The sequence below is a fragment of the Brachyistius frenatus genome, unplaced genomic scaffold, assembly GCF_029030835.1.
Source record: "Brachyistius frenatus isolate BFR_SWC_R1_liver_20210118 unplaced genomic scaffold, ASM2903083v1 Contig_170, whole genome shotgun sequence".
In the NCBI taxonomy this organism is placed as follows: domain Eukaryota; kingdom Metazoa; phylum Chordata; class Actinopteri; family Embiotocidae; genus Brachyistius; species Brachyistius frenatus.
In genome coordinates, this window is record NW_027210769.1 from 707501 (window position 1) to 718669 (window position 11169).

Consider the following 11169-nt stretch of genomic DNA (forward strand, 5'->3'; position numbering starts at 1 on the left):
TGGCAATCGAAGGGGAATAGCTAACGTAGGATCGTTGTCGCGGTGGTGTCTGAAAATAAACTACTGGAAAACCTTCTGGGGAAAAACCTGGAATTATTAGTAGAAGAATTTCACTCAGCATGGAAACGTTGTTTTATAACGTATTTAAAAAGAAAAAGACTGAATGTAATTCATCATTAATGGAAGGAAACTGCCGAATAACAAATATATGCTTTAATTTTACACAATTTTGACTGTCAACAAAGACGTAACATTATAAACTGATGTTGTTGTTGTTTCAGTGCTGCCAAGTTGCTTTTAAGTGGCTTTTTTCACTGTCGTTGTTCAATTTGAAAACACACAATCAAAAGGAACAAAAAACATTTTGTTATTGAAAGTTTGCAAGAACAAGTCAGCAAACTTTTCTCTAACTGAAAACTCAAATATTTATCACATGAATGGCTTCAACACTTACAGTAGATTGGTACAATAATGATGGCTGCAGATTTGACTGTAATATAATTTCTGTCTTAATTTGATGAGTCATTGTTTTCATTTGTATTGTTGTTTGCTCAGCAGTTTCTGAGACGGTTTGATGAGTGCATTTATTAACCACCACACCTTCTCTACTCTCGTTCTCTCACTAATGACAGAAATGTTGCTCGAGTGTGTGAAGAACAAGGATGTGAAGAAGGTATGTGACAGTTTTTTCTTACCAATTCATCGTTAATGTTCGACCACTCAACCATAACAGGGTTTTGTTCCAAAGCGTGAGGTTACTTTGGAGAATTTGAATTAAAGTCTGTCAACGGTTCAACTGTTGCAACTAAGCTTTTTGAAGTTATACTGTACATAAAAGAGTTTGTAGCTTCAGGTCTGTAAAATGGTTCTGATCCAGAAGTGTCTTCAGCTGCAATACCAGCGAGTGCCACTAGAGGTCGGCTCCAAAAAGCCTCCGGCTCCATAGACTCCCATTCAACTTCTCTCATCAAATCCAAAGTGAATAAAATGTGTCCATCAGTTCTCTCGGTGTTGTTAGCTAAAGTCACTCCTTCTTCTTAGTTTTCTGGAGGTCCATCTGAAAATAATCCCTCATTCATTAGAAAAGAAGATTCTAGAAGACCTGTTTTTGGGGGCGTGTCTGTTTGATTGACAGGCCTGTGGTGCAGTCAGGTTACAGCTATCGGTGGGCGGGACGTAGTATCGTCAGGTTTCCGATCAGATTGGTCAGATCCACCGCTGGCTCCTCCCCCAGCTCGTCCAAATATGGTCACTTCCTGCTCCAACGCTTCAACGTTTATTTCTTTCACCCAAAGCTGCAGGAGCTGCACCTGAAGGGGGCGGACCTCGCTGTGCTCGACCAATCAGGATGCAGTTTGCTACACCACGCCGTCAGTACAGGAAGCAAAGAGATGGTCCGCTACATTCTTGACAACGGTACCAGTAACAAACCAGCATCCACTTCAGCTATTGTAAATGTCAATTTTTTTCTATTATGAAAAGACAACCTGTTCTACAGTAGCTGACAGTAACATGTCAGCCAAAGATTACAGGTAAACAAAACATTGGTTTAGGTCAACATTGTTATAATAAGATTTCATGAAACAAATTATAAAATAAATGTATTGATATGATTTGCCAGTTTATACCGTTTCATGTGTTTTCCAGCTCCGAACAACCTGCTTGATGTCACAGAACGATTACAGTAAGTAGACTTCTGTTCACTGTTCAACAAGTCACGTGGAAAAGTAGAAATAAATACACAAAGGCATTAAAAATGTAAAGGGTTGATTCCGTTTCAACAATATTTATGAGCGTAAATATTTTTGATGGACAAACTGTTGGTAAAACTATAAATATGTTTAATATATGATACTGTACACAGAGCTTTGATGTTGTTCCTGGCTACGTGTTTGGTTTCGTATGAACTGTAGCCAATTTGAAAGAGAATAAACATAAGAGGCCAGAACAAGAAGCCGCAGGGTGCCGCGATCATAAATTATGCTCGACTCCCAGAAGACACATCTTAAGCCCCCCCCCCCATCTCTCTTTCTCTGAACCGTGGACCACCAGCGGGGAGACGGTTCTTCACCGGGCAGCGACTCTGTGCCACCGGACCATCTGTCATTATCTGGTGGAAGCCGGAGCCTCGCTGATGAAAACCGACCTGCAGGTAGGTTCAGTTCACACGTGTTGTTGAGCTTCAGTATTTACAAATGAAAACAGCTTCCTGATGTACTGATTGTATGTCAACAATCGTTGACAGTGGCAGTTTCACTTTTTTTTTAAATTTTCAACCATGCGTTTTCAAAAAAAAAAGTCTGCATGTTCAAGTCAGAGTTTTTTTTGTCATTGTTTCAATCAAAGTGCTCAATTTTGTTTTTTTTGCCGTAAAATTGCGAAAATTGGTCGAAATTGAAAGTCAAGGAAAAACGAGTTGCAGGTAGAGCGACTCTTGAGCTACCTAAAGAGTACGATATAATTACTTCCTTTGATGCATATCACAGAAATATTTTAGTTCACTCTCTCTCTCTCTCTCTCTCCCTCTCTCTCTCTCTCTCTCTCTCTCTCTCTCTCTCTCTCTCTCTATATATATATATATATATATATATATATATTTTTTTTTTAACTGAACCAGGGAGCTTAAAGTTACAAAAACAATCCTAAAAGTAATGTAGCTTTACAGAACAGACAAACTGATGAACAGACTGTCAAAATAAAAGCTTCAGATGTTGTTTAATTAATATGAATTCCACATATCTGTATGCACAAAAACAGAGTACCGACTGTTACTACAACAACACATTTACCAAAAACCCGGTCACTTCTGGTTTTACCGGTTATTCCAGAAGGCGTTGTTCAGACTGCCTGCCCAAATACCTTTTCCCCAAAACAATGCAAATGTCTTGTATTTGAGAAACAAATCCAGTTTACTTTTAGTCTGAACAAAGCCGAACAGTTAAAAACGGACACGAAGATTTATTTTCTTAGACAGAAGTTAAAAGATGCAAATCCTGGTAAAGTAATCAAATTTTCTGTTATAATAATTAGGCATATCATTTTTCCAGCAATATTTAACCAGATTAGTTTTCTCAACTTGAAATAAAGAACAACAAAATAAACCTTTATTCTGTGTCTGCAGGACTCCCTTCTCTAATAGCTCAAGTCATCCAAATGTGATTATAAATAGCTTCATTACTGGTGTATTGTAATGTATATGTCAATCATCATCCATCAGTGATGTCATCGTTGGTTTGTGAACATTATGAATCCTCCAGTTCAGATTCTGTCCGTCACCATCTTTGCTAGTTCGGAGCAGTTTGGAGCAGGAAGTGACCATATTTGGACGAGCTGGGGGAGGAGCCAGCGGTGGATCTGACCGATCTGATCGGAAACCTGACGATACTACGTCCCGCCCACCGATAGCTGTAACCTGACTGCACCACAGGCCTGTCAATCAAACAGACACGCCCCCAAAAACAGGTCTTCTTGAATCTTCTTTTCTAATGAATGAGGGATTATTTTCAGATGGACCTCCAGAAAACTAAGAAGAAGGAGTGACTTTAGCTAACAACACCGAGATAACTGATGGACACATTTTATTCACTTTGGATTTGATGAGAGAAGTTGAATGGAAGTCTATGGAGCCGGAGGCTTTTTGGAGCCGACCTCTAGTGGCACTCGCTGGTATTGCAGCTGAAGACACTTCTGGATCAGAACCATTTTACAGACCTGAAGCTACAAACTCTTTTATATTCAGTCTGTGGTAAATGTGCATATAGTTACACAGTCAGCAAGTTTACCACAATGCAGTTTGTCAAAATGGATATTTTAGTCAGCTACTTCGTGTTTACTTTCGTTGCCGAGCGTTGGGAATCTTTTGACATGTTTTTGTTTGAAAAGCTGGAGGACGCTTGACCCGCTCGCCTCATTATTTACTGTTTCATGAGTCCTCGTCTCCTTGAATCTCGACAAAGCAGACAGTGAGTGCACTGACCCACAGAGAAATAACAGCTACATTTATCGGAAATAAACTGGAATTATCCTTTAAAATGAACTTCTCTGGGTTTCGCTCGAGAACCATTGCAGACGTGGCGCTTTTTGGAATACATGTATGTGATAATGGATCATACAAATAAACAGTGGGAAGAACTCATTAGAATAGACTTTAGCATGACCATTTCTCTTTGGAGCCGCTCTGCTGCTTTGGCAAAATCACAGCTCGGAAAATAACAGGACCATTTATGGCTTCCTCTTTGGTGTGTTTGCATGTATTTGTGTGTCGGTGCAAAATATGCATCTCATTTAGTTTTTTTCAATGGAGGTTTGAACTGTGCAGAAAAAAGCTGTCAACTGGCTGGACTCAGCAATGACCTAGATACAGAGGTGGAGGGGGGGGGGAGAGGTACTGACAACAAGAGAGGAGCACAGCGAGTGAAAAGAGACGCAAAATTACTCGAGAGGGAAAGACGATGATTTTGACAATCGCTGTAAAGTACTTTTTGGTTTCGTCTGTAAATCTCTCGCCAATTAAGACTCGACTGATTAACGTGAACTGGAGCCTTCAGCAGAAGCTGTCTGGTGTTAAAAAAAAAAAAAGCTCATTTCTCTCCATGTCCTCCTCTCTCACACATACAGTCATGTTTCATGTCAGGAACTATTTCACAGTTCTAACAACGGTTGTGCGTCGTCACTGCAGCTACGAACGAGGACGGTTAAAACAGCGGAAGAAAGTTTCAACCGCCGGCACAAAATACTGAGAAATGGACCGACAACAAATGTGCCGGCTTTATTAAATCGGAACCACAGACTGGATATAAAAGAGTTCGTAGCTTCAGGTCTGTAAAATGGTTCTGATCCAGAAGTGTCTTCAGCTGCAATACCAGCGAGTGCCACTAGAGGTCGGCTCCAAAAAGCCTCCGGCTCCATAGACTCCCATTCAACTTCTCTCATCAAATCCAAAGTGAATAAAATGTGTCCATCAGTTATCTCGGTGTTGTTAGCTAAAGTCACTCCTTCTTATTAGTTTTCTGGAGGTCCATCTGAAAATAATCCCTCATTCATTAGAAAAGAAGATTCAAGAAGACCTGTTTTTGGGGGCGTGTCTGTTTGATTGACAGGCCTGTGGTGCAGTCAGGTTACAGCTATCCGTGGGCGGGACGTAGTATCGTCAGGTTTCCGATCAGATCGGTCAGATCCACCGCTGGCTCCTCCCCCAGCTCGTCCAAATATGGTCACTTCCTGCTCCAAACCGCTCCGAACTAGCAAAGATGGTGACGGACAGAATCTGAACTGGAGGATTCAATCACAGCACGTTCCTGCAAATGTTTCACAATAAAAGCCTTTTTATGTGGGATTTCTAGCTTATAAAACACTGACAGGGCTTTTAGTTTGAAACAATACAGGAAGTGTTGAGGTTGTATTAACGTGTAACGCAGCAGATAACGAAGCTTCAAGTGAATCTTTAAAATGTAATTGTGATAAATTTGACCGTTTCCTTTTGTTTTTATTGGCTCTCTTGAATGAAACATGCATTGGAATTTTAAACGGGTCAAATATGTTCATGAATTTTACCCAAAACTGTATATTCCTTAAATTAATTTCCTGAAAACATATTCTAACCATAACCATAAACATTGCTTCCCTAACAATAAGCCATATTCATCCAAACCGACATTCTCACTATATAGACTGTAAATTATTGGTGTTATGGTTTTTGAACGTGTAAATTCGTTCCCAAATGGGAGGAAAGGCTCCATAATTTGACGACATAAACAGATTAATGTTCTCAAAACATGAGTAATACATATTAAACACACTCTCACACACTGGACTCAACTAATTGGCGTCTGTTCTAAAACTCTGGACACGAGTCAGCATGAAATGGCTCGTCCTCCACGACTCACCATTCAAAGCCTGTGTTGCGTTCTCTGTTTTTATTTCAGACAAGTTGTTCCTCATTATTACATTTTTATTCACCAGTTGTAGACAATAACAAAAACACTTTTTCAATCATAGAGAAAAATCGACTGTGAAATGGAAAAGTCGTCGACACAGACTTCAGCTGTCCTGTAAACTCACCGTCAAAGTTTTTCGGGCACAGAAAATGGGAATCAAGACTCAAAACAAAAGGCCGGTAGACTTGGAGGTTTTTTGTGAACAACTTACTGGAGATTTTGCTCGTTTAACCCACCAGAGGCTATGGTAAAAGTAGGACCGTAGGTTCATGTATCGCTCAATAGTTTATATAGTGGAGCCAGCTGACAGTATCCTCTTTTAGATGATGAGATGCACCATCCGATGTGTAAATTTGACTCCCTTTGGGTGCTGTTTGTTCAGTGGATCATTAAAACACCGGGCAAAGTTGTCCCGATTCTGTTTGCTAAGGATGTCCATTCCAGTTGGCCACTTCCTGTTTACTTTCAGGTCAAAGTCAGAAAATTTGTGTTCATTTGGAAGCGCCTTATATATACAGTTCGGTGTGAACTGTTATTTTACTGAATCTCTACAAAGAAGGTGGTGAAACAGGCCAGCTGGAAACAAACCCTTTAAATAATCATTATGTTTAGAACTTGTCTTTTTGATGGAAAAAGCTGAACGCTCGACCCGTACTGGCGGCTCTGGTGTGATGTGGTGGTCATTTTACTGGCATGCTCTGAGTCCATTTGTCCTATTTGAAGGAAGGGTGACAGCAAATCAACACTAAGTTGTTCTAAACCTAACCTAACTCATCAAACCATAGTTTGGTGAGTTTGAATTTGAATAAAATGTTGTTTTTTTTAAAACGTAAAAAGAAAACGTTAAAAAAAACATTAAAAAAAACAACCAAAAAACAATGTATAAATACACACAGAAGGAAGCTCTATACCCAAAATAGATTTGCATAAAATACAAATATGTACAGGTCCGTGACCCTGTGACATCTCCATACCACCTCCACACTGCCCCTACAGGTCGTGTTTATATTGACAGACGCAGGATACTTAAAGCAGGAATAACTTCAGGTTGCTCTGTGGGAATGGGAAAAAAAAAAAAAAAAAAAAAAAGACATTAAAATGTGAATCAGAGGACAAAACTGTGTCTCTTCATCAGGGCGATACTCCAAGGGACAGGGCCGAGAGGGCTCAGGACGCCGAGCTGGCAGCATATCTGGAGAACAGGCAGCACTACCAGATGATTCAGAGGGAGGATCAGGAAACAGCCGTCTGACGCTTTATGAACGGGACGTGGATACAAAGACGAGGAAGAAGTCTCAACCAGACTGACAGGACTGGACACCGATTCCAGTTCACCGCTGACGGAACCGACAGAGAGGAAAACTGTGCCAAATCTGATCTCAACGTGCATTTAACAACGAGGGTGACGATATTTCATTCAGTCATTCCTTTTTCATTTCAAATATCTCGGTAATAGAAAAAAAGTGTAAAAAGTGAAATAACCTGCTTTCACTTCCAACAAACTCAAAAGAATCCATAAACATGCTAAAAGTGAAGATCTACCATAATCTAGTGATGTGGGAGGTTGAATTGTCTCGTTAAATACCAGAAAGAACATTTGTTTGCTAACATGATAACTGTTGACAAAACTACTTTTTTTTTTTTTTTTTAAGGACGATGAAGCCGTTTTACAGGAAACTACTTTTTGAGTCTGAGTGTCCATTAAACACACACACAATTCAACAGGTGAAGTTTTTTTTCCTTTGGGTGGGATTATAAAATAAATTGGAGTTTGATTTTTGAAAATTTTCATTAAATGTCCAAAAAAAGAAAAACCTGATGGGGAGCAACTTCGGCCCTAAAGTGAAAGAAACCGATGGAAAGGCCGAATGGTCGAAACAGACAAACAGAAATCAGACCTATCAAAGTGTCGAACATTATTGGGTTAAACTGAAGAGATCCTGAAATCAGAAGGATTTATAGATATCAGCATCAGGTTTCATGGTTTTTCAGATCTTTCTTGGACCAAAGTGACGGACAGATCAGAGCTACTGATCATTTGGATATTAACAGCCATATTTGTTGATTAATATTTAATTCACTGAACATATAACTGTTATCATCAGTGCCATGTTGTGTATGAACATCGTAGGCTACTTACTAAGTTTTGGTTGGTCTTACTTTCATCCATACATAAATGTTTCATGCATACTGTATTTTGTTAACTTATGTTTGCATATTCTAAAGATTAATAGTGTATATTTGTTAGAAAATGATGAAATGATAACTTTCCGGTGCCTGTACTTAAAGGGTTGAATGTCTCAGTTGAAATTTCGGACTTTACACTTGTTGTGGAAGTGAACATTGAAATGGCATTTTTTTTAAAAAGACCATCAACTGAAAAAAGAAATCTGGGAGTACTTTGCTTTCTTCTTTTAATGGTGACGGGGTTGTATTACAGTATGATGTTGTTAAATTAGATCAAATGGATGTGTGTGTGTGTGTGTGTGTGTGCTTTAGAATAAATTTAAAAAAAATATATAATGTTCATATTTTATTAAAAATGTCAAATGAAATCAAGTCTCGAGTTGTTTTTTTTGTGGTTATGTCCAGATTGTTTACATTTCAAGATGTAGTCAGTCTATTTTTAACCCTGAAGCTCTTGTTTTATCTTTGAATTTCAGCATTTGAACGTTTTTAGGTGTTTGTTCTGCGTTGACACTAAAGTGTTGCTCGTACTGCATCACAGTGTCAGATTTGTGTAATTTAAATAAAGTGTATACCTGTTGCCAATGTAGTCTTTTATCCTTTTTGGTTAAAACATTGGTATCAAATAGTTAAATCGTTTTTTTCTGTCTATCTCTGCATTTGGCAATTTTTTTCAAAGGTTCTTTGTAAAATTAGTTTTTGAAACCAAGACGTAGATAATAAAAGAGAGTATATTTCAGAATAACTAGTTAACTAGTTAATGATTAGTAAAACTGCTCAAGATATACATCAAGTCTATAGTTTGCTAGAATCCAACATTAAAAGCTTGCAGTAAGATCTGTTAGATCAGAGAGAGATTAATCTGACTTTACATGGTTGAATCAACGAAGACTAACATCTTTGAACGGTCTAGTTGGGATGAAGTCTAAACAACACGTTGATTGTTTAAATGAAACAATTGTTGCAGTTGGCTCGGATAGTATAATATGACATCTTTTGGTCATTTTGGACCAAATGTAATACTATGAAGTTTCATGATATTTATGTGACATAAAGTACTATGGCATTTCTATGATATTTTGGAGCACATGCTAAACTAAACAGGAAAGAAGTGGTCCAATAGATACAAATCCAATGTTACAGACATTTCTAAGGCCCCTGTCATTGGTGATACATCTGTAACATCTGCAAGGGTCTTATTTATTTTTTTTACTATTTTTTTTTTTAGACAAATATCTCTCCGCCCTACAGCTGACATACAAACCGTGCTTGCTACCACCAAGTTTTTTGCTATGTCAAAATGATATACACTTGTGCAGTTCCTGTTCATAACAGCCTGTTTGGCAGGTATGATTGCCAACCTTGTGATATTGTTGTGTAGCTTTCTGGAAGGCTTTGGGTGCTGTTACAGGCAGGCCACCAATTCTTCTTCACTGAATGACTATAGCAGCCAGCTGTAAGGAGAGGTATGTTTTTTTTGTTTTTTGTATTCATACTCATATCAGTCTGGTTCATTATCCATACTGTTATTGGTTCCTCTAAGAATAGTTATATTCTAAATATGACGAAATATTGTTTTACAGCAGCAACGCAAATGGGCAGAACAGGAACGTCAATATAATCTCAGCAATATCTGACTAATGTTCTTCACGTCAAAATATTGAGTTAAGTTTACACAAAATGGGGAACAGACATTCGTTATCATGAATAGTTACTATGTAGTCTCTGGTCATTCCTCTGTCCTCCACACTCTGTCCTCTGTCCTCCGCAGGAGGAGAAGTTCGTTTTGGAGGTGGCCGTCGTCTCACTAGCATGACTTCGCTTGCGCAGCTGCAGAGCGCCAGTCACCTTATTTTGTTTTTTCAAAGTTTATTAATATTAAACACGTCGCTCGTCCGAATTGCACCAAATTTGCCAGTGGACACCGTCGGGTCCCCACCAATACACTCACCAAGCCTGAAGCAAATGGGGCGAACAGTTGTTAAGATATGCGAGGGACAAATATACTTACGTAAGTAGATACATACACTCAGAAAGCTCTTGAATTAGATAAAGAAAGATACAATACAGGCGCGGTTTATCAAACTAAAGTCAGCACAGCAATGTACAAAGACATTCTTTTTTAAAGCACTTGTCAACAATACCAAATATGGCAGTAAGCAAATGGCCCGCCTTCATTTTGTTGGTGTTCAAACTACAAATATGACTTCACTTTTCACATGCATTCTGGCTATGGAAGCAATGAAGACTAAGGAGGATTGCAGTAGGACAGCACTCTGGCTAACAAAACCAATTTCACCCCAGATTACATATGTTTGACCTCTGCCCGACTACCATCTATTTCCAAAACAAGAAGGGTATCTAGAGTAGCACGGCGCCACTATGGGCTCACCGGTGCCTGTAATGGTGTCCAATTACTGGATGAAGTCGAAAGTAATGCCCTGATCTCCTTCACAGGAACCGTTCCCAACCACTGGTTTTGGTTTGTTGCACATGAAAAGAGGAAATGGACGGCCACATCAGAAGACAGCAACATAAATTTTACCAAGAGGGATGTCAGTGGAAATCGCTATTCGGACTGTAAAGTGCACGTTAAAGGTGACAGAAGTCTCAACAGTGAAGTTTACAGAAGACCTCCACAAAAAGAATCAATATTTACTCTTTGATTTTGCTACCTACTTGAAACATTGGAGACAAAAGCAACCGCAGGAGAACCAACTAGTGTCATCAGTCTGTCTTCATGTAAAGGACAAGAGACGCACTTGTTTGAGGAATGTACACAATTTGGCCGGGAAAGACTGATGGGTTGAAAGAGTGAGTGAAAGAAACCATCTACGTCAAACTGGACAAAAAAAAAAAAAAAAAAAACCCGCTGAACTGACACCACGTACCGGCCACTTACAATGGAGCCTTCAGATAGTAGCCCAGGAAGATGAACAACCGTTCACACCAGGAACCGAACCACTCAGTTGATCACAGTAAACCAAAACCAATTCATACCATGACTATTGGAGGTGAAAACCTGGAACAGCCACTGCTGGCTGTT

General features: G+C 39.1%; 1 protein-coding gene across 4 annotated transcripts in view; it reads left to right on the forward strand.

Annotated features, from left to right (window-relative positions):
- Positions 1-8703, forward strand: part of LOC138631980 (diacylglycerol kinase zeta-like) — a 106409-nt gene extending 97706 nt beyond the window's left edge. For all 4 annotated transcript variants that reach the window (XM_069717214.1, XM_069717215.1, XM_069717212.1 and 1 more), the window contains 5 exons: positions 633-673; positions 1296-1416; positions 1648-1684; positions 2053-2152; positions 7072-8703. In XM_069717214.1, the coding sequence (XP_069573315.1) occupies positions 633-673; positions 1296-1416; positions 1648-1684; positions 2053-2152; positions 7072-7188 (416 nt within the window). In that variant the 3' untranslated portion in view covers positions 7189-8703. The remainder of the gene's footprint in view (positions 1-632; positions 674-1295; positions 1417-1647; positions 1685-2052; positions 2153-7071) is intronic.
- Positions 8704-11169: the final 2466 nt, after the last annotated feature.